The sequence below is a fragment of the Typopeltis vanoorti genome, chromosome 9 (assembly GCF_054136105.1).
Source record: "Typopeltis vanoorti isolate ZY-2024b chromosome 9, IOZ_Tvanoo_1.0, whole genome shotgun sequence".
In the NCBI taxonomy this organism is placed as follows: domain Eukaryota; kingdom Metazoa; phylum Arthropoda; class Arachnida; order Uropygi; family Thelyphonidae; genus Typopeltis; species Typopeltis vanoorti.
The window spans coordinates 117148297-117169643 of record NC_143557.1 but is presented as its reverse complement, the minus strand read 5'-3'; the positions used below and the strand labels follow the sequence as shown (position 1 = coordinate 117169643).

Sequence of the window (21347 nt, the reverse complement as noted above, 5' to 3'; positions counted from 1 at the left end):
TCTGCAATTTCAGGCATCCACTGGAGGTCTTGAAACATATCCCCCATGGATGAGGGGGGGGGGACTACCGTATTGATGAGTTTAAGATGCATTTTTTTCTCTTGGTGTTGTTTGTACTGCTAAACATTATTATGAACAATGAAGGACACCTAACCCTTTCTTTATAGGATATTTTTAAGGAGTGTATAGGATACTATTATAGTTCAAAACAATAAAGTTTGCATTATTTTTTCCCTAATATGATTAATTGCTCATACCATATGATGTATCACACCTGTAAAATATCTAGAGAAAAAATTGCAACATATTTTAATAAAAAAATAAAGAAATTATCATACCAAATGAAAAAGTATACATTAATCTCTAAAACCATACTCTAAATCAAGTTGAAACTAATGTTTGAAGAAAATTGTGGCTTTGCTGTTTCATTCCAAAAATTGACATTATCTGCAATGTGGTGTGAGAAACTCATCATTTTTCAAAAATATCACTCCTTATATCTAATTTAAAAAAAAACAGCAGCCTTATTATTGCTGTCATCTGTCCCAAAAAGTGGCAATGCTAAATCAGAAAGGAAAGGTTCTTATAAATTAAAAATGTACAGAAGCGACCATCTTGAAAGCAGATTTGTGTTTATTACTACAGTAGGTAATGAATATACGCAACTATGAATCAGAAATAGCCCCTGTGCTCCCAGCATTTGTACTAAACAGTGATCCTACTTGGCAAAGTCATGAAAAAAAAATTACTTAATCCATAAGATTAATTCTCCACTGGCCTATATAATTTTTAAAAAAATTAAAATCTTTCCATCAATTGTAGGTTATATGGCTCACCCAAGATTCACAACAATGATATTCTTTATGACTTGTACTTATAGAGAATAACTTCTCCCACATACTATCCTTGCTTCTTTGTTAGAAAATCATAGTCATACCAATTTATTTATCAAAAATTCTGCTTGTTTTGTACAAAAAATTTCAGAAGAAACTATACTTTATCAGAATGCATTTTTGAAAATTATGGAGACAGCTACCGTGTTTGAATAAAAACTTTAGTTTAATATAACTAAAATCTACATTCAACGTTTCGACCTTTATGTCAAGGTCATCTGGAGCATACAACTATACACAGAAAACAAGCTGCACTACAATCAAACTGGTTTGTTACAGACACTGACCATCTGCTACATGCATTTTTGAAAATTATGGAGACAACTACCGTGTTTGAATAAAAACTTTAGTTTAATATAACTAAAATCTATGTTCGACGTTTCGACCTTTATCTCAAGGTCATCTTCTGGCGCATACAACTATAGTTGTAGTGTAGCTTGCTTTCTGTGTATAGTTGTATGCTCCAGAAGATGACCTTTACATAAAGGTTGAAACGTCGAATGTAGATTTTAGTTATATTAAACTAAAGTTTTTATTCAAACACGGTAGTTGTCTCCATAATTTTCAAAAATGCATGTAGAGGTTGGTCAGTGTCTGTAACAAACCAGTTTGATTGTAGTGTAGCTTGTTTTCTGTGTATAGTTGTATGCTCCAGAAGATGACCTTGACATAAAGGTCAAAACGTCAAATGTAGATTTTAGTTATATTAAACTAAAGTTTTTATTCAAACACGGTAGTTGTCTCCATAATTTTCAAAAATGCATTCGGATCACCGTGTAAGCTTAAAAGAAAATATACTTTATCAGACATTCTTGCAAGCTTAGGAACTATCTTTTTATACATTAATATTCACGAATCTTATTGGATTCAATATTGTCAAGTATTTGACTTACCATAGGGAATCCGTTATCCTCACCAGTGGTTATTCTCTTCAAGAAAATTTTGAAGAAAATTCCTGTCTGTCTCTTGCCATCCATAAATCAGCCATTTGGTGGAGGTACATCAGCGATATCTTTCTGTCTTTTGACTTGTAGGTTATTATATGGCTCACCGAAGATCCACAAATTCATCCAAGGTGGATGAACTGGAGGGTCTTAGGATATTGCAGAATCTCAATGTCAGTACAGCCATAGAATTAGATGGGATATCAGCTCACATTTTATGTGAAGTAACAAGGGGAAATGTCTCTGATTAGGCTCTTTAATTTAAGTCTCAGCTCTTGCAGAGTTCCAAGGAAGTGGAAAGAGGACAAAATAATTCCTTTACATAAGGCAGGCTCTAAGACTGCAATAGCAAATTATAGACTATAATTTAGGGTATAGAGTTATGTCTATAATTTGCAATAGCAAATTATAGACAGAAGTGATGGTTAAAATACTGAAAAAGCTTGCTTGTCAAAAAGAGAGAATAAGGTGTTCCATCTTTTGGTCACTTGTATATGAAAATACGACTTCTGTACTTCAACCTTGGTATCATTTCTGGGTCTGGCTCCCACTGATGAATCCTCAAAGGTCGAAAGCAGTCTAGTACCCTTCCCATAATGCATCGTACATGTCCGTAAGGATATGTGCTTTGCATTATGGGATACTAAGGAAAGTGATGTGAAGTCATTAGCCTCTATATATGAGTTGCCCAGTTATGAAGTTACTTCACACATAAACTTTGTTTGCTTACACGCTGCAGTCAGTGAGATACAAGTTGCATCATCAAGGAAGAGGTAGGCAACTGTAAGGGGGAGGTAGTGTACTTGACATTAGGTACTATGACTGGAGATATAGCAGATCTGAAGGATAGTGTAAACTCTGTAGGTAAATCTTGCAGGTAAGATGCTTGGAGAGGGAGATAAGGATTTGAGAGAGAGGAAGTGAAAGGGATGAAAAATGAATTGATTTGTATGAACAGAGGGATTATGAGACTTGAAACACTAAATGCTATAAGATGAACAAGAGGCGTGAAAGAAAGTTATGGGAATGAGAGAATCAGGGAAAGAGAAGGAATAAGAGAAAATCAAGAGAGTACAGGAACAAGGGATAGAGAGAGAGATGGGAGGAAAGTAGATTATTATTATCCAGGACTTCATGGAGTCAAAAGATTCATTGTGGGAGGTCATTTTTAGGAAACACAAAGTTTATCATACCACTCCTTGAACCTGTTCAAAGGCATTCATATCTTTATCACGTTTGTATACCATAGCTGAACTTTCACACACATTTTTCCTATTTCTCCCTTGATGATGTGGTAGAATGTCGAAGGAGAGAGAGAGAGAGAGAGTGAGAGATGCTGGTGAGCAAGAAATGAATGGTTCTGTGAGGGGAATGATGTCTTGAAACTCAACAATTTGTAGTATGCAAATTAGAAAGTTGGAGAATTGCTTGCCTTGAGAAACACTAGAGTGTATGACTATGGCATTGAAGTTGAGGCAAGGATGTTAATGAGATGATATAGATGATAGCAGTGTTTGCTACAAATAAACTGACAGGTGAGCTTGAATGTGGTGGCAAGAAAACTGAGGTTAAGGACTGTGCAGTAGAAAAGTGTAAGCTTGAAGACAGTGAGCATATTACCCAGATATGATAATAGAACTGAGAAGGAAAGTAACAATAATGAATGATATGATAATGAGAATGAGTCGAAAGAGATGCCTGGCAATATGTAACTCTATACCCTAAAAGAATCAACCAGTTATTTGGTTTTTTTAATATTATTGATTTAATCTATACTAGTGAAGAATAAGATTCTGAAATTTGGTACACGACAATGGGATGCAAAGTATACACTTGGTGGGGATATTTTGGAAAAAGTTGAGGACAAGAGATCTTGAAGTGTTGGACAAAGATCTTATATTCAAAAGTTATATTGCACAAGTTATGAAGTCATCACGTCAGATAATATCAATGATGCAGAAGGCCTGAACATGCAGAAATAAAGAGGTTCTGATTCCATTGCATAAGGCATTGAACAGGGCTCATATGGCTTGTATGATCAGGGCTTGTTGTGCACAGATTTCCTCCCCTGGTTTTCATAGTGATGAGGATATGCTGAAAAGCATCCAGAGAAGACTGACTAAAGTGGTCACTTCTCTTTAGGCTGTTGGATATGAAGACAAATTGAGGAAATGAAGTTCGCAAAACCTTATGGATATGAGGAAGAGTGGAGATATGGTTGAGACATTTAAGCTGGTAAAGGGCTGTTACTGGGCTAATGTTTTTTTTTATGTTGAGCCCTTACACGAAAAGTTGGTTGATCAACCTATAGTACCATGTATGGGTAGTGGGTTGGGAAAGGAGGTACTTGTTCACATTTGATTTAAATGACTGTATATTGTATTTCTTGGAGAACACAACAGGGGGGGAGACAGTTCAGCAGTTGCAAGGAGGAGGAAAAGAAACTTGTTCTGTGGGTTTCAAGGTGCACTGTGAACGGATGTTGAGCAGCAGCTGCACGTGTTCCGATGAGCTTAGTACTAAGTGGGAGAATTATTGATGCTATTTCAGATGAACATTTTCCATGGAAATATTTGTAGGATATGCATATTGCAGAGACCAATCATCTGTGTAAAAGTGGGGGAGTGGGTTGGTAAGAGATGGGTTATTCTGCAAAACTGTGTATTATTAATAAGTCTAATTGGTCTCCTCAGTGTCGAGTCAAGCATTTTGAGAGAGCTTTTGGGGCCCCCTACCCCATATGTGAGAGTAGTATTCAATAGCTGGGCGAATTTGTGATTTGTATAAGGTTAACATTGTTCAGGGGTGAAGTAACGTCTTGAGCGAAAGAGAAATCCTAGTGTTTTAGAAGCTGAGGATGCAATGATTGGGATGTTTATGCCAGGAGAGACTTGATATCAGGGTAATTCCAAGAAGAGGAAATCTTAAATTGTCTGGAAATTTGGGTGTTGTCAAAAATAATACTAGGAGAAAATGGTTCTTTTTTTATGAGAAATAAAACAGTACTGTATTTTATTAGCATTGAAATTGACTAGGTTATCTGAACCACATTTGAGTATGGCTTGGAGATCAGAATTGAGGGCAGTGGTCGTTGATGTTCTGCAATTGTGTAGAGTAAGGTTTATCAAATGAAAGGGAGGAGTGCAGTGTGCTGCCATCTGCAAAACTGTGTATTAAGTTGTAGGTCAGCTGAAGTAGGTTGTTGATATATAATATATAGCAGGAGGAGGATTGGTGAGAGGACAGAAACTTGTGGAAACCCCAGCATTAGTTGAGAAGTGAGAGGTGGAGGATACAGAAGTCTACAACTACAGAAGTTTTGAGACAGACCAAATGATGGCAGCTTGCACCCTTGTGCCAGACCTGGTCAAACAGCTTGGAGATATCAAGTGCAACCAACCACTTGAGATTTGCCAAACTTCTCTGTGGCATTTGTCCAGAGATGTGTGACATGTGAACAGATCTCCTGTTGATTCGCAGTGACTGAATCCATACTGGCAGTCATTTATTAGGTGGCTACCTTCAAGGTAGTGTAGGAGTTGGGAATTGATGATTTTTTCCATTACTTTAGATACGACTAAGGTGAGCGGTAGTTGGATGGCAGTGACTTGTCACTCTTCTTGGGGATGGGTTCAATATAGGCCAATTTCCAGACTGTGGGATAGATACCAGTGGAGTAAGACAGTATATATACAAGCAACATAGGATAGGAGTCGGTTCTGGTATACAAACTTTCAGGACAATTGGAGGAATGCCATCAGAACCGGGAGACTTTTTTTGGGTCTAATTTGGACAGTATTTTTGATCTCTTTCTGGCAAAAGGATATAGTGGGCATTGTATGTTGGGCATCTAGAATGGTTGGGGAGGACATTTACCATTGTCAATTATGCATGCATTGGAAGCAAAGTGCGAGGCCAGGAGATTGGCTTTTTCTATAGGTGATGATGCAATAGAGCCATCTGGGTATGATAGGGGTGGGAATAGTGTTGGGCAGAAGTTATGATGGATTGCTTTGGCAAGAGACCAAAAGGCTCAGCTGCCGTTTGGACAGGCTGCTAATTTCCTGCTTTTTGCTCTTTCGAACTCTATTTTGGAAGCATTGATTGCTTTTTTCTTTTTTCTTTTTTTTTTTGCATCTATTTCAGGCTTGGGTAAGCTCTAAAGGAGGATGAAGTTCTTGATTTGAGCCAGTTATGTATGTTTGATTTTTCATTTGAACAGCCTTGATGCATCTTTTGGAAAATCAGGGTTTAATTAGGGAATGGCAGGTCAGAGTACTGTGGGGAATGTATGTTTCCTCCATGTCAGTGAGGATTACTTTGGTTATAAGTTTGATGCATATGTTTGGGTTGGAAGGCAAGAGACCAAAACAATAGTCCAACCATGGGAATGAGGCATAGAAGTTGCAGTAATGTCAAGCTACTCTTGTATGGGAGTGGCTGTGTAAGCGTTGTTGTTGTTGGGAAGGGGATGAGCACTAGATTGTGGTCAGAATTACCTAGTGGGGGGGACTACTACTTTCACTGTGTATTTGGAAGGATCATTGGTGAGGAAGAGATCTAGAGTTTTTGGTGAGTGATTCAGGTTATCATGTATTCTGGTTAGCATCTGAACAAGTTGTGTAAGGTCATTAGTGATGGCAAATGTTTCAGCATCTCTGCCTGCAAGATTTGTACAGCTGGAGAAGGAAAGCTAGTTGGTGTTGTGGACATTAAAATCTCCTAGGAGGATGATTTTGCTTGGGAAAGTGGGACTGGAGAAAATCAATTTTTAAAGAGAGGAAATTAAAGAGCTCAGAGTAGTTGGTTGCATTAGGGGAGCGATTGAGACAGCAAATGAATTTGACTGAGTGGAGAAGGGATATTTTCAACCAAAGAAGGTCAAAGTTGGGCGATTCTAGGTTGAGTGCTCTCTGGCAAGGTATATATCGGAGCAAATGTATGCACAGATACCCTTGGGTCGAAAGGAATTAAAGAGTGTGTAGTTTGGAAGGTTGAGATGAATAGTGCTGGGGGGGGAGAGATTTAAGTTTCTGCCAGAAAGAATAGGTGGGGTTTGATAGACTGAAGATGGTAGTGGACACTATTAAGGTTGAAGTTTAGGCCATGGATGTTGGTGAAGTGGATATGTAGGATTCTGTGATGCATATGTTTGACCACAAAGGTCTTGCACGTTTCCTATGCAGAGCCTGCATACCAGTCTCTGTGGTGGCTGCTAGTGGTGTTACTTGATTTTTCCACCAATTTAACTTGTCTGTAATTGATGATCCAACTGTTGTCTCCATTTTGACGTTTTGCTTCAAGTTGTCATTGAAGCTTTCGTCCTTGTTCCCTCTGTGCAAATGTTAGGCCTGGTTGAGCATGTACGTGTGATTGGAGCAAGTGTGGGACAATGTGAAAGAAATTTTTCATAGAATAGGGAAGTAGGCAGAAGAAGAGAACATCCCTGGAAGCTGTATAAGGAGGGTGTGAGCAGGGAGCAGTTTTTTTTTGCATGGAAAGTGGTTGGTGAGTGGAATTCATTGCCTGATGTTGTGGGCAATGGAGATACATTGAATCATTGTTACCACACCAACCACCTCTTGGTGGGGTAGCAATGCCACTTTATCAGGAATTGACTATAGAACAAGGTAATTTTTCATTGCCTTCCTTGTCTAGTAGCATTGTATGTCTGATATAGATAGATAATGATGGAGTTTTGGAAATACAAAGGTGGGTAACAAAAGTATTAGAGAAAAATAGTTATTTGGCATGGTGGTGAGTGCAGAGGAGAGTTGAAGAATTTGTAAGTTGTAGTGTATGCTATACTTTGTCATTTAGTTCAGATCTCCTTAACACGTTCATTGCCAATCACGCAATATTGTGCGATGCGAGTCCTCACCAAACTGCCGATCACGCGTTATCGCGTGGACGTCGCTAACTAAATAAAAAAATTAAAAAAATTTGGCCACCGCACGAAATTCCAATTTTCAGCTTGGCAATGAACGATATCACGTGATGCGAGGACTCGCCAAATGGCTGATCACGCGTTATCGCGTGGACGTCGTTAACTAAATAAAAAAAAAGTAAAAAAAATTTGGCCACCACACGAAATTCCAATTTTCAGCTTGGCAATGAAAGTGTTAATGCCACATCTCCTGATTTTCCTTTCTTTCTTGCTTTCCTTTATTAAGTGAAAGAAACATTTGCTGCAAATTGTGGATATTTATAGTCAGTGCGATGTCAGTTTTTTAGTTATACAATCGTTAGTTTTATTTTTAAAAAAATTATGACTAGGAATGAATTGATTAATTACTAATTGCTCTAACACTTACAATATTTAACTACTTTTTTATATGATTACTAAACCCAAAACTTCTCTACAACTGCAGTGGTGGCAAGTAGACAAAGTAAGTCCCATCAAACTGTTTGATGAAAATAAATCTGTTTCTGGCTTTCATCTGCGCCACCTCCTATATCAACAAGGCTGCCATGATTACGTCCGTGGAGTTGTGGAAAAAGTTTTCAAACTGTGGCAGGAAGGAAAAATCAAGTCTGTAATAGACTCTACCTGGGCATTTGAAGATGTAAGTATCATGTTTTTACTGTTTGAATGCTAAAACTCAGAAAAGCTAAGACTTGAAGTATAATAAATAAAAAGTCAGTTCATAATCTCATTATGCACTGTGACCTGTGTAATGAGAAGTCCATTTTTACAAGTGCTTTTTAAACTTTATAGTTTTGATAATTTTCTGTAGTTATATAAATATTCAATCTGGAAATATGAATTAGTTGCTTATGGTATATTGTTATATGCTTATTGACAATAAAAGTTATCATGATGTTATGCACTATATTTCACATTCACATTTCATAGATTACAGTAGGTTACTTTCAACTTTATTATCATCATCATCACTACCAGGACTTGACAAATTATGCAAATTCCTATCTACCATGCAAAGAATGTACTTGCCCTCCCCACTCCATTTTTTTTTTTTTTTGATGATATGTCTCATTAAGTCAACAAGAGTTTCATAAACTGCTGCATCTGTATTTTTTTTAAAGTTAAAAGGATTTTGTTTAGAAAGTTTTTTTTATTAAATAAATATATTTTGTCCAGTGTGCAACACTTGCCAGCTAGCAAAATTTTGCCGTGTGGTAGTGAGTGAGCATATTCGTCGAGCCCTGATCATCACCACTGCTCCACCTGTATGGAGTCAAAACGTGAATTTATCAAATCTAGAATTGATGCCCTGACTTCTTAGGAAGTCAGGAGATCCACTCTAGGCTTTATAAAATAGAGCACTATTATTGTCCTATTGCCATAAGTTCTGCAAAGGAAGTAAGACACCATGATTGCTATAGGCTTTCCAAGTTATTGCTATAGGCTATAGGTTATTGAAAAAATACATCCCCGAATGGAATGATGAAATTAAAAGTATTTCAAGGATTACTTCAGTAACTCAAAACCTTCCAATTTTTGTACTCTCTTGATAAGGCTAAGAAAGACAAATGGATCAAGGCTTTAATAGCACCAGCTTCACACATTCCAGCTAAGGCTTTGTCTTTAATAAAAAGACAATGCCAGTAGTAGAGCTTCAAAAACACACTATCTCACCAATAAATGAGATTGGAAAATATATTGTCTCCCTAACAACTTATCCATGGAACTAATGTGCTACAAAAGAGATGAAAGCAAGGCTGAAATCCAAGAGAAATACCCACCATCAATTTTTTACAAGCCTTTCACTTTTAGAATTTGTATAGGCTATTGAATCTCTGAAAACTGGGAAAGCAGTGGGCCTGGATGACATCTATCCAGAATTCTTAAAGAATGCCATTAAATGGCTGATTAATATGCAGAAGACATGTTAGAGAAAGAGCATTGTCAGCAATCTTTAAGTGATCAAAAATAATAGCTATTTTGAAATGTGGGAAAGACCCATTTTTTCTGCACTTTATCAACCCATTTGAAACTCCTTAAAAGACTGCTGTACAGATTGCTATAGATCCATAGATTTCTCCAATCTACAGATCTACAGCAAGATACACATAGAACAGGCTGGATTTAGGTCTACTAGAAGTTGTTTTGGTCAGGTGTTGGCCTTTGCTACCAGTACTGAAGTTGGTTTTGCTAAATCCTAAAGACAGTCTGTTTCAGCAACTGATGATACTGTTTATGTTGCAGATGGCAAACCCTGAAATTCCTAGAGGTTGTCCATTCTCTCAAGATTGCCAATATGTGAAACAGAAATATAAAGGCTGTGTACTATATCGACGGTGCTGTACTACAGGAAGTGGGTGAGATTAGAGATTTGGGAGTGAGTTGACAGTAGACTGAAGTTTAGAGGGCATATTGCTAGTGTTGCAAAGGCTGCACATCGTAGTGCTGCTATGATATGAAGTACTCTAACATGTAAGAATAAGGAAGTGGTTGTGCCACTGTATAAGGCACTGGTCAGATCACACTTGGACTATTGTGCTCAGATCTGGTCACCTGGTTTTCAATGTGATGTGGAGAGGGTCCAGAGACTAGTGACTAAGACATCAGGAGTTTGGAATGCTGGCTATGGAGAGAGGTTGAAGAAATGTGGATTGCAGAGTTTGGGTGATAAGAGGAAGAGAGGTGATATGATAGAGACATTTAAGTTAGTGAGAGGATTTTATCAGATTAATCCAGAGGAGATTATAAAGAGTAGAAGGTGAGAGGGAAAGAACCAGAGGTCATTCCTGGAAGTTAAGTAAAAGTGTGGTGAAGAGGGGGTGTGAGGAGTAGATTTTTTATGTGGAGAATTGGCCAACCAGGCCAGCTAATATCAGCCTAATTCTGTATTCTAGTTCTCACCAACCTTTTTTACCACTTTAACCAAACTCCAAACACACAGATTGGCCTATAATTTGAAGCCTCAGTCTTATCACCCCTATTTGAAGCAGAACAATTTGTCCTCTTTACATTCCTCCTTTGGAACTTGTCCTGTTAGCAATACATGCTGATATGCCATCAAGTCTTCTTATTTCAGATTGCATGCTTAATCTCTTCATTCATTCATCTATTTTACACCCTCCTCATTCAGCTTTTGGATCTCAGGAATATATATGTTGCTATTAAATAGCACTTAATCAGTTGCCCAAGCAGTTTATCCTCTTTCTGCTTAACTCTTCATTCATGCAATAGCTCAAGCTTCTCCTAAACTTTTCATCACTGACTGACTGACCTTGTGATTCCACATATGGGAAAAGGAGAAAGTATATTAAGATAATGTAAGTTGCATAGTCTCGTGAATAGGAGGAGGAGGGAGAATATGATTTAGACATATAAGCTAGTCAGGGGTTGTTGTGGCATCAACATGGAGTAGGTTTTTCATAGAATGGGAGAGGGGGATAGAACAAGAGGCCATCACTGGAAACTGTATAAGGTGGGTTTGAGTAGAGGAGTGAGAAGTAGATTCTTTGCATGGAGAGCGGTTGGTGAGTGGAATGCATTGCCTGAGTGTGTTGTGAATATAGACTCATTGAATCAATTTAAGCACAGTTGGATGAGCATTGTGTGCAATAGTGTGTATTCCCATGATGAGTCTCTGACTCCATGGAGGTCAAATGTTAATAATAATAATATATTTTAAAGTTCTTATCAAATAATTCAGCAGATGCCTTGAGAGAACACAGAGAATGCAAAAATGTAAAAGTAGTAGACTAAAAAAAAACTACAGAAAGATATAGCTGGAATAGGTGTTATTGAAACATAAATGTTCAATTGTGGAGGTATAAAGATATTACTGAAGTTACTTAATGCAGAAGACCTAGCCAGAAGGTTGAATTCTGATTGATTGGAGCAGAACCCTCATAGTATCCATCTATAAATAGAATAATAATAATAAAATAAAAAATAATAAATAAAGCCAAATGTGAGAATTGAAGAGAAATCTCCATACCAAGTCTTCCAGGAATGATTTACAGAAACAGGCTAAGAAAAATGGGCGGTATAACCTTAACACCCTAACAGAGTAAATGCTGTTAGATCTGCCTGTCCAGAGGCGTTAGGTAGCAGCCCTACCACTGGACTTACCCAGCGACAGGTTAGTAACCTGCCCTGGGGAAATTCAAAATACTTTCAAGTTTTATGCAAAGAAAAGCCGGACGGACTGTCAGGGAAAAGACCACAACCCAGGAAACGGTAAACGAAATTGGAAAAAGGAACACATAATGAAGATTGCAACATGGAATGTGAGAAGCATTGCACACAAAGAAGAAGAACTTGATAAACAACTAAACCAAGCTAACATAAAGATATGTATAGTAACAGAAACAAAGAAAAAACAAAAAGGTACAAAAGAAACAAACAACTATATACAAATCTATAGTGGGGTAAAAAAAGAAGAAAGAGCAAAAGCAGGTATAATGATTATGGTACATAAATCCCTAAAGAACAATATTGTATATTACAACTATTTGAATGAAAGACTAATAGAAATTAGACTCAAGACATTAAGAGGCCACATAACAATAATTGGTGCATATGCACCAGAAGAGGGAAAAGAAGAAGACAGTAATATATTTTATAAAGAATTACAGAATGCCATAGATAAAACAAACAAAACTGACTATTTACTGCTAGCAGGAGATTTAAATGCCAGAATAGGAAGCAAAAAATACAAAACAAACATAGGTAAATTTGGCGAAGATACATGTAATCAAAATGGTTGCAGATTGCGCAATTTTGTCATTTATAATAATATGAGAATGAATTCAATGTTTAAACACAAGGAAATACATAAATATACTTGGTCAGCCAGAGGATACAAATCAGTAATTGACTACGTTATCACAAATTTTAAATTAGCGGAGTTAATTTTAGACATAAGAGCATATCGAGGCTTTGAATTAAACTCTGATCATTATATGGTATCAGCAAAAATTCGTTTTAAACCAAAGTGGCTAAAAACACATAGAATTGAAAATTCTTACCAGCCAAGCTACAAAATTTCTTCATTACGGGATCCTCAAGTTAGACTACAATATCAAAAATGCACAAACTTAAAAACAGAAACCACACATGAATCAAGGGACATAGAAGATGAATGGGAAAATTTGAAACAAATTCTCACAAAAGCAGCAACAGAAACCTTAGGAATAAAGCACAAATGGATTAGAAAAAGAGGACTACGAGACTGGAACAAAGAAATAGAAAATATAATAAAAACCAAAAAGGACAGTTACCAGAAATGGCTAAATTCCAAAACAATAGAAGCAGAAATAGAGTATAAAAGAAATAGTGCAATTGCAAAATGAGAAGTAAGGAAAAAACATAGAGAAAGATGGAACAATTTTGTAACAGAACTAGAAAAGGATTTATTTAAGCCACAACCCAAAACCTATAAAGTAATAAAATACATGAATAAAGAAATAAAAGAAAAGATAAAAATACAAACAATAGATTTAGAAAAATGGGTGACCTATTTCCAAAATCTCTGGACAGATGAGAACAATGAATTAAAATTTTATAAGACAAAGAATGACCTAATAGAAAATATCACAATGTTAGAACTGAAAAATAGGAAAACGCCAGGAGAAGACAATATAAATATAGAACTATACAAAAAGGCAGGTGAAAAATTTAATGAAAGACTTTTGAAATTTTTTAATATGGTTTGGATGTCCGGAAAAACCCCTAACTCTTGGAAAAAAGCACTGGTCATCCCAATCTATAAAAAAGGAAATAAAGACAATTGCAATAATTATAGGGGAATTAGCCTGCTGAATACAGGATATAAAATATATGCAGGAATATTAAAAGAGAAACTAAGCAGCATTGTAGAAAATAAATTACTAGAAGAACAAAATGGCTTCCGAAAAGGCCGATCCTGCATAGATCCAATTTTTACTTTAAAATTATTAATAGAAAAGAGAAGAGAATTTCAAAAAGAAACACATGTGGCATTTATTGATTATGAAAAAGCTTTTGACAAAATTAGTCGACAAAAATTGTTTAAAATATTAACCAATTTAAACATACCAAACCAACTTTTACAATCTATTCAAGAAATATATACAGGAAATAAAATAGCAGTTAAATTAGAACACACCTCAGAATGGAAAGATATATCAAGAGGAGTACGACAAGGATGTACCCTCTCACCTCTGCTTTTCAATATATATATAAATGAAATATTAACAATCTGGAAACAGCATAACCCATTTGGTATACAAATGACCCCACAAATGAAGATAGATACACTACTATTTGCAGATGATCAAATAGTATTAGCTACATCAGAAGATGACTTACAAAGATCATTAAAATCATTAAATGATATCTCAAAGCAATATAATATGACAATATCCAAAGAAAAAACAAAAATAATGGCATTCAAAGGAGAAAACCCAATAAGCAGTAAAATAGTGATAGATAATAAAATACTAGAACAAGTAAACACTTTCAGATACTTGGGATGTGATCTATCATATGAAGAAGAAAAAGACATAGACACTAAAATATCAAACTTTGTCAAAGTAAATGGCATAATAAACAGTATATTTAAGCCATCCCTGGTACAAAAACACACTAGAATCAGACTATATGATGTCTTTTCAAAACCAACTCTACTATACGGAAGCGAAACATGGACCATGAAAAGGAAAGATGAAAAACGAATTCAAACAGCAGAAATGAAGTTCCTCAGAAAAACAGCTGGATATACCAAGTGGGACCACAAAACAAATGAAGAAATCTTACAATCCCTAAAAATCAAACCAATTAATTACTACATAAGACAGTATAAACAAAAATGGCTAGAACATTTAAATCGAATGGACAACAGCAGACTACCAAAAATATTATACAGATACAAAATAAGTGGAAAAAGAAGAATCGGAAGACCAAGAAAGAGATGGCATGAGACCGGAACAGGCCACATGGCCTATATTCCATGTTAGGAAGAAGAAGAAGAAGAGCTAAGAAAAATTGTGGAAGAGCAACTTGAACTTGAGAAGAACAAGCTGGATTCAGTCCAAAATCAGGATCAGATATTTACTCTAAGACAAATAGTAACATCATGGGAATATTACATTAATAAATACTGCCATATTTAGCTGATGGAGGTGTGAAATCAGGAAACGCATTACAGTGGCATATATATATATATATATATATATATATATACAGGGTGTTCGGGATAAATTTGACAGTTTCGTAAGGAAAAAGAAAATCTTCTTTGTATCTATTAAATTTAATGAATTGACAAAAAAACATTACAGGCAGAGTTAATTACAATACTATCAACAAGATTTACTCAAAATAACCACCATTAGCATCGATCACAGCTTCAATTCTGCTTCGGAACCTCGAACAAGCTGATGCTACAGTCTCCCTGGGAAGGGCCGCAAAAACTGTTTTAATTTTATCCATTAACTGGGCTTTTGTATTACTGGAAGTGCGATTGGTGTCTTTTTCAACTGCGCCCCATACAAAATAATCCATGGGGTTAAGGTCTGGGGAGTTCGGAGGCCAAACATTTGGACTGGTGAAGTCGTAGAAATTTTCAGACAACCATTTTTGACTTTTCCCAGAGGTGTGGCAAGGGGCCGAATCCTGCTGCCATACATACGGCCTACCATTGGCTACCCTTGTTATCCAGGGCTTGACTACAGTTAGCAACTCCACGAACAAAGCCCGAATTCCAATGCCAGGGTTCTTCAACACCTGTTCCTGCAGATTTGCGAGGAATTCTGCTGTACGAACGCAATCAGATCGTCTGCTAGGGATCTTTCTTCTTGCTACATCCTCGTAGTCACCATTGCAAGTCTCTAGTTCATGCCTGATTGTTTTTACTGTATTCAGGGAGCATTGGGCAGCAGTCGTAATATCCTTATTTTGATGGCGGGCACGAATCATCATGATACAAGTTATTCTCTTCCATGATTCAGGTGGGTTCCAGCTATCCATCCTTTCTGACATCTTGTATATGAATGAAGAAGGGTCCAAACTTTTAAATGAAGAGAAGTGTGTGTTAATACATGTAACTTACGGAAAAATATAATTAATTATAAATATGTCAAATTTATCCCGAACACCCTGTATATATATTTTTATAAAAAAATTGAATGACTAGAACCGAGATTCAAGTAAAAAGGTTTTAATATAAAAACACAACTAGTTTCGGCTTAACAGTTTTCATCAGGTGAGATTATAAAAGAAAGTAAAAAGAAAAAACACTAAAACACTGAAGCTTAAATAAACTATGAACATCATAGAGAGTCTCTATCTTTGCGGTTGTATTTAAAGCCGTTCTTTCGTTAGTTGTATTGTTGGGAAAGTGCATGCTAGTAGCATCTCGTGAATGCCAGTACATGATTACAGCTGAATGACAATCTGGGAGGTTGTAGCTCAAGTTATTATTTAGATGAACAGGATTGAAGATGATTTCTCTAGATTCCACGATTTTTCGGATGGCTCATAAGGGAGTGGATTTTAGGAATAAAGTCCATAAATAAATAAATAAAGTTCTTATGTTATATTTTCTAAGAACCCTGGCTAATTTGGGTGAGACAGAACTTATGTATGGAACAGAAATATTACCTTTTACGCTAATGGTCTCTTCATTACGGTGACCGGGAGGATTAAATAGGAATTTATCAGTAGTTTTTTGATAATAACCAAACTTCTGAGGAGGATAATGATGGGAATGACCGTGGAGATATCTGTTAGTGTGTGTAGGTTTTCTGTAAATCGAGATTTTAAGTTTTTCTGAGGAACGGGTCAATTTGATGTCCAAAAAAGGAAGTGAACCATTAGCTTCAAACAGTAAATTTTGTAAATTTACTCAGCTGTAAATTTTGTTTTGGTGTTGACTATTTAGATGTTCAAGGAAGTTCAGGAGAGATTCACGCCCATGGCTCCAAATCAGGAAAATGTCGTCAATATATCTTTTCCAAATTCTTGGTTTTAAAGGATAGGAAGAGATGGCTTTAACTTCCAGATCTTCTAGATAGGATGTTAGCAAGTACAGGAGCAATGGATTACCCATTGCAAGATCATGATTCTGTTTATAGATGGTATCCTGAAATTTGAAGTATCCTGAGTTGATGCAACAAGTAAGTAAGGCCATGATCTTTTTAGATAATTTATCCTTGAGTAGAACAAGAACTTCGTCTGTAGTTACATTGGTGAATAAGAGGACTATGTCAAAGCTTGCCATGATTTCATCTTCCTTAATAATGATATCTTTTATACATGATACGAAATCTGCAGAGTTTTTAATAAAGGATGATGACTTACTGCAAAAACATTTGAGAGATTTTGCTAGATAATTGGAAAGGTTGTATGTTGGAGAGTCAGTTCCTTCTACGATAGGTCAAAGTGGGATATTTGCCTTGTGAATTTTAGGAAGTCCATATAATCGTGGTATAAGCAGATGGAGAGAATGTAGAGAAAAAGCGAATGTTTCTAGGTAGTTCTCAGTAAATTGTTGATTCGGTTGTGGAGTTTATGAGTGGGATCTCTCTCTCTCTCTCAAGGATCGAGTAAGTGTCACTCCGTAATAATTCCATCATCTTATTTTGATATTCATCAATGTTAAAAAGAAGGTGGAGGCATTTCAATAAATGGCATGAGAATAAACTACCTCTGCTTTGCAGATGACATCGTCCTGATTGAAGAAGACGCAGCAAGGCTGGAACAGACATTGCAAATACTATACACAGAAGGAAAAAGATATGGACTAAATGTCAACTTTGAAAAAACTAAAACAATGATATTTAGACAACAGGAGTTACTGAACAGAGTTACAATAGAGACAGATTTCAACTGGAAAATGTGGAACATTTCACATATCTTGGATGCCATATGATGCATGACTTGGACCCCAAAAAAGAGATAAAAATTAGAATAGCCAGAGCAACAACTATTTTAAAAGCCATGGACAAAATATAGAAGAGCCGAGCTATAAAGATGCAAACTGAACTGCGCATTGTAGAAACCTGTATGCGAGGCCTGGGTACTCCTGAGGGAATATTGGCATTTTAGAGGAAGTGCTATAGAAAGATCTACGCTGGATACAGAAAGTGAACAATGAGGAAATCTACAGACGAATACAACCAAAAAAAAAATTTGATCCAGAAAATAATCAAAAGGAAACTACGTCTATTTGGCATTATATGTAGAATGAATGATGGTTGGGGTGCTTAAGGGTCAAAGCTGTATAACTGAGAGGAGACCTCCATATAGCCTTTAAAGGAATGCGGAGAACCAACCAGGGCTTTTGACCTAATGTCCAATCCTCACCTTCTCGTGGTGCACCCTGTTGGGTATCTTCCTGGATACTGAACGAAGGAGGATGGACTGGCAATTTGGGATTTAGCCAACCGAATTGTATTCTTATTGGCTTAAACCAATATAAAAAATGATGGTACAACATGACAAAATTTCATGCCGGCTGGGGCGTCGCCTGGTTAAACAAGGCCCCCGTTGTTTTCGCCAGGAACCAAGGTGAACAGCAAAAAGTCAGCTACTGGAACAAATCCTAAAACACACCCCAACTCAATATCGCCAGAATTGAAGATCGCAACTATCAACATAAGAAGCCTGAATGGCAAAGAAATGGAGCTGGCTGAGGAATTAGATAAGTACCAGATCGACATAATAGGGGTGACTGAAACAAAAAAGGCAAAAACTGGTGAGATCTTTCTGAGCAATAAATACAAAATGTTATATTCAGGAAATGACAATCAAGTAAAAGAAGGAGTAGCCATAGTATTCGACACAAAATACGGGACTAATCTTCTTGAATGGCAGGCAGTCTTAAGGAGAGTGATGTGGGCTAATATCAGAATGGGGAATTAGACAATGAGACTTATTTGTTAAACATATGAAGAGCCAAAGGCTTCAATTCATCGACATATATATATATAACTTGTTTAAGTTAAGGGATATATATCCCATATAGTTTCTTAGCCGAATGAGAAACTCAAAGAGTTTCATGCCGAATATAGTAGAAACTATATAAAGTTTGGCGATTCCAAGCGTAAGCAAATACCTGGATACTGCAGCAACTGACCCTTAAGGTAGTGCAAGCTGAGGCAACTCATGTCTAAGGTGGAGCAAGCTCCGATCACTATTCTTGATATTTACCCATAATGTGAACTTAGCTCCCAGGAGCTGTATTACTGTTCACATTATGAGAGAAGGTCACTACCCAGACCGGTTTCAACCTTTATTGAGGTCTCATCAGTGAGTAGGTAGAATGGGAGTTCATGCCTTTCATCACTGGCCTCTTTAGATTTAAAAAAGTTGTGCTGAGAGTCAGCTTGATAGTGAGAGAGGAGAAGGAAGATAGAGTGGATAGTAGTAGATAGTTAAAAGAGGCCTCAGTCGATCTACTTGGCCTGACTTAAATGCCAGCACCAAGCAGATCTCCGACATTATCTCCCTCCATCCGTTCTCCTCCGCGTTCTCCGGCCAGCCACCTCTTCAGATGTCTGGCCGATGAAAGAAGTGAAAAAACAAATGCAGGAAGACACACATAAATTGAAAATCAAAAGAACTAAGACACACATAAATTGAAAATCAAAAGAACTAAGACACACATAAACGGAAACAACAAAGAAGCTAGAACACGCATAAACAGAACAACAAAAGTCGGTGAATTAACAGAAAACTACTGCAAGAACAGGGGAAGAGCCTGGCCCGAGTGATGCAGCCCGCAAGGAGCTGCACCGCGTCGCTGTAAGCCTTCGTCGCTCGGGTTCTCAGGTCTGCCCCCTCCTATGTGGATTAAGCGTGAACATACAGAAACAGAACCAAGAAACGTAGAAGGGGCTTTTTTTTTTTTCTTCTTTCCCTCTGGCAGATCGATACTAGGAGTCGGCTGACTTGTTAGGCGAGGTTTAAATCCTCCTGCTGTCTGTTGTTGTGAGTTTTAATGATGAGATCTGCTAATTTGTCTCCACGGATGTGGTTTAGCATGTAGAGGCCTCTGTGCAGTGCTAGTCCCACGTCGTCCTCTGCATCGATAAGACCAATGATCTTTTCAGGAGTGATTTCATCTATATTATCGACAAACACGTCGTTCCATTCTGCACTGACGACTCTTGGCCCGTTTTGTCCTGTGAGTATCAGTTGAATGTCTCCGAATGTTTCTATTGCTTTTCGTAGTCTCGCCTCCTCCTCGGGGAAATCTTTTAAGAGATGCAATATAGGTGCATTGGCCTTTGCGTGAGGAAACTTTGTGGGTTCTGAAGTTGACTTTATTTTTCCAACTTCAGCTGGTTTTGGTTTTTTTATATTTACTTCTTCAGGGCTGGCTGGCCTCTTTTGTGTGCTTTCTGCATTGTTGATTTCCATATCTACTGCCTCCGTGTCCTCGTCTATTGTGACTGCAGTGATAGTTCCTTTTTGTTGGTGCTGCTGGTTATTTTCGGTTGCTACATTTGTAGTGGCGGTTTGCTCGGTGGCTGGTTCTTTCTGCTTTTTGTCTTTCCTGGTTGTAGGTTTCTCTATTGGTGTATTCGGCAGTGTTTCAGACGTGGCGGCATGATTCTTTCTTGTTGTTCCCTCATGCACGGCCTTCAGGGTAGGGAACTCATTCGGTTCTGTGCCAATGACATTTTTGGCTGTTGCTTCCGTGTTGGGCATAATACTGCCTCCCAATTTTTCGACCAGGTTTCTGTCTGGACAGGTGTCCACCTTATGGCCATTAGTGCCGCATTTTAGGCATGCTGACTGGCACTGTGCTACTGTATGGCCCGCTGTTAGGCAGTTCTTGCATATTAACTTCGGGCACTGGGCCCCTAGATGAGTGAGGGCGCCGCATCTAAAGCATTGCCTCTTTACTCCCGGGTAACTCACCATTACCCTGGCCGATCCTATCTTGATGAAATTCGGAATTTCTGCCTTCATCATGATGGAAAAGGTTACTTCACCAGATTTCCATTGTGGGATCTCAGCGTCCGTGCCAATTTCGATATCCCGAACAGCTCCCCATTTCAAGAATACTTTAGTTATGATGTCATTGTCTTCTTCTAAGTATTCAAGCTGAAAACGATCTATTCTTACTCTTTTGACAAAGCTTCCTACCACAAAAGGTTGAAAAATTTTTGCCGCGCACTCGACTCCTTTCAGAAGTTTTTCTCTAGTTGCAGCGTCTTTGCATACAACTTGAAACCTTCCCCCCATAAGGGGTGAAACCGGAAAAATTGTCTGCCCCGACGCAGTCAATAATAGCCCTCGCAAACGTCCTCTGGTGAATACCAGTATCTATTTCAAACCCGAGGGTTCTTACCCTCGGTAAAACGAAGACATTATTTAATGAAAGAAAGGAAGAAGACTTTCCAAGGATAGTCTATTCCTACAAAATAGTGGAATGCCGTGTATAAGCCTAAAAAAAACCACAAAAAGAACAAAGGAATCTTACTAAGGCAGGACTTCAATCGGAGCTCTCTTTTCGGTTCTCCTAAACTGTTGCTGGAATCCGCTGGAACAGGTTTGAAGAAGGACTGGAACATGGAGCTTTCTCTCAGGGCCGCTGAAAAAAGG

At 37.4% G+C, this 21347-nt stretch overlaps 1 protein-coding gene across 2 annotated transcripts in view; it reads left to right on the top strand.

Annotated features, from left to right (window-relative positions):
* LOC150103457 (putative NADPH-dependent quinone oxidoreductase VAT1L) overlaps positions 1 to 21347 on the top strand; it is a 234620-nt gene that overhangs the window by 180557 nt on the left and 32716 nt on the right. For both annotated transcript variants that reach the window (XM_090397727.1, XM_090397728.1), the window contains exon 7: positions 8209 to 8403. In XM_090397727.1, coding sequence (XP_090253853.1) covers positions 8209 to 8403 — 195 coding nt within the window. The remainder of the gene's footprint in view (positions 1 to 8208; positions 8404 to 21347) is intronic.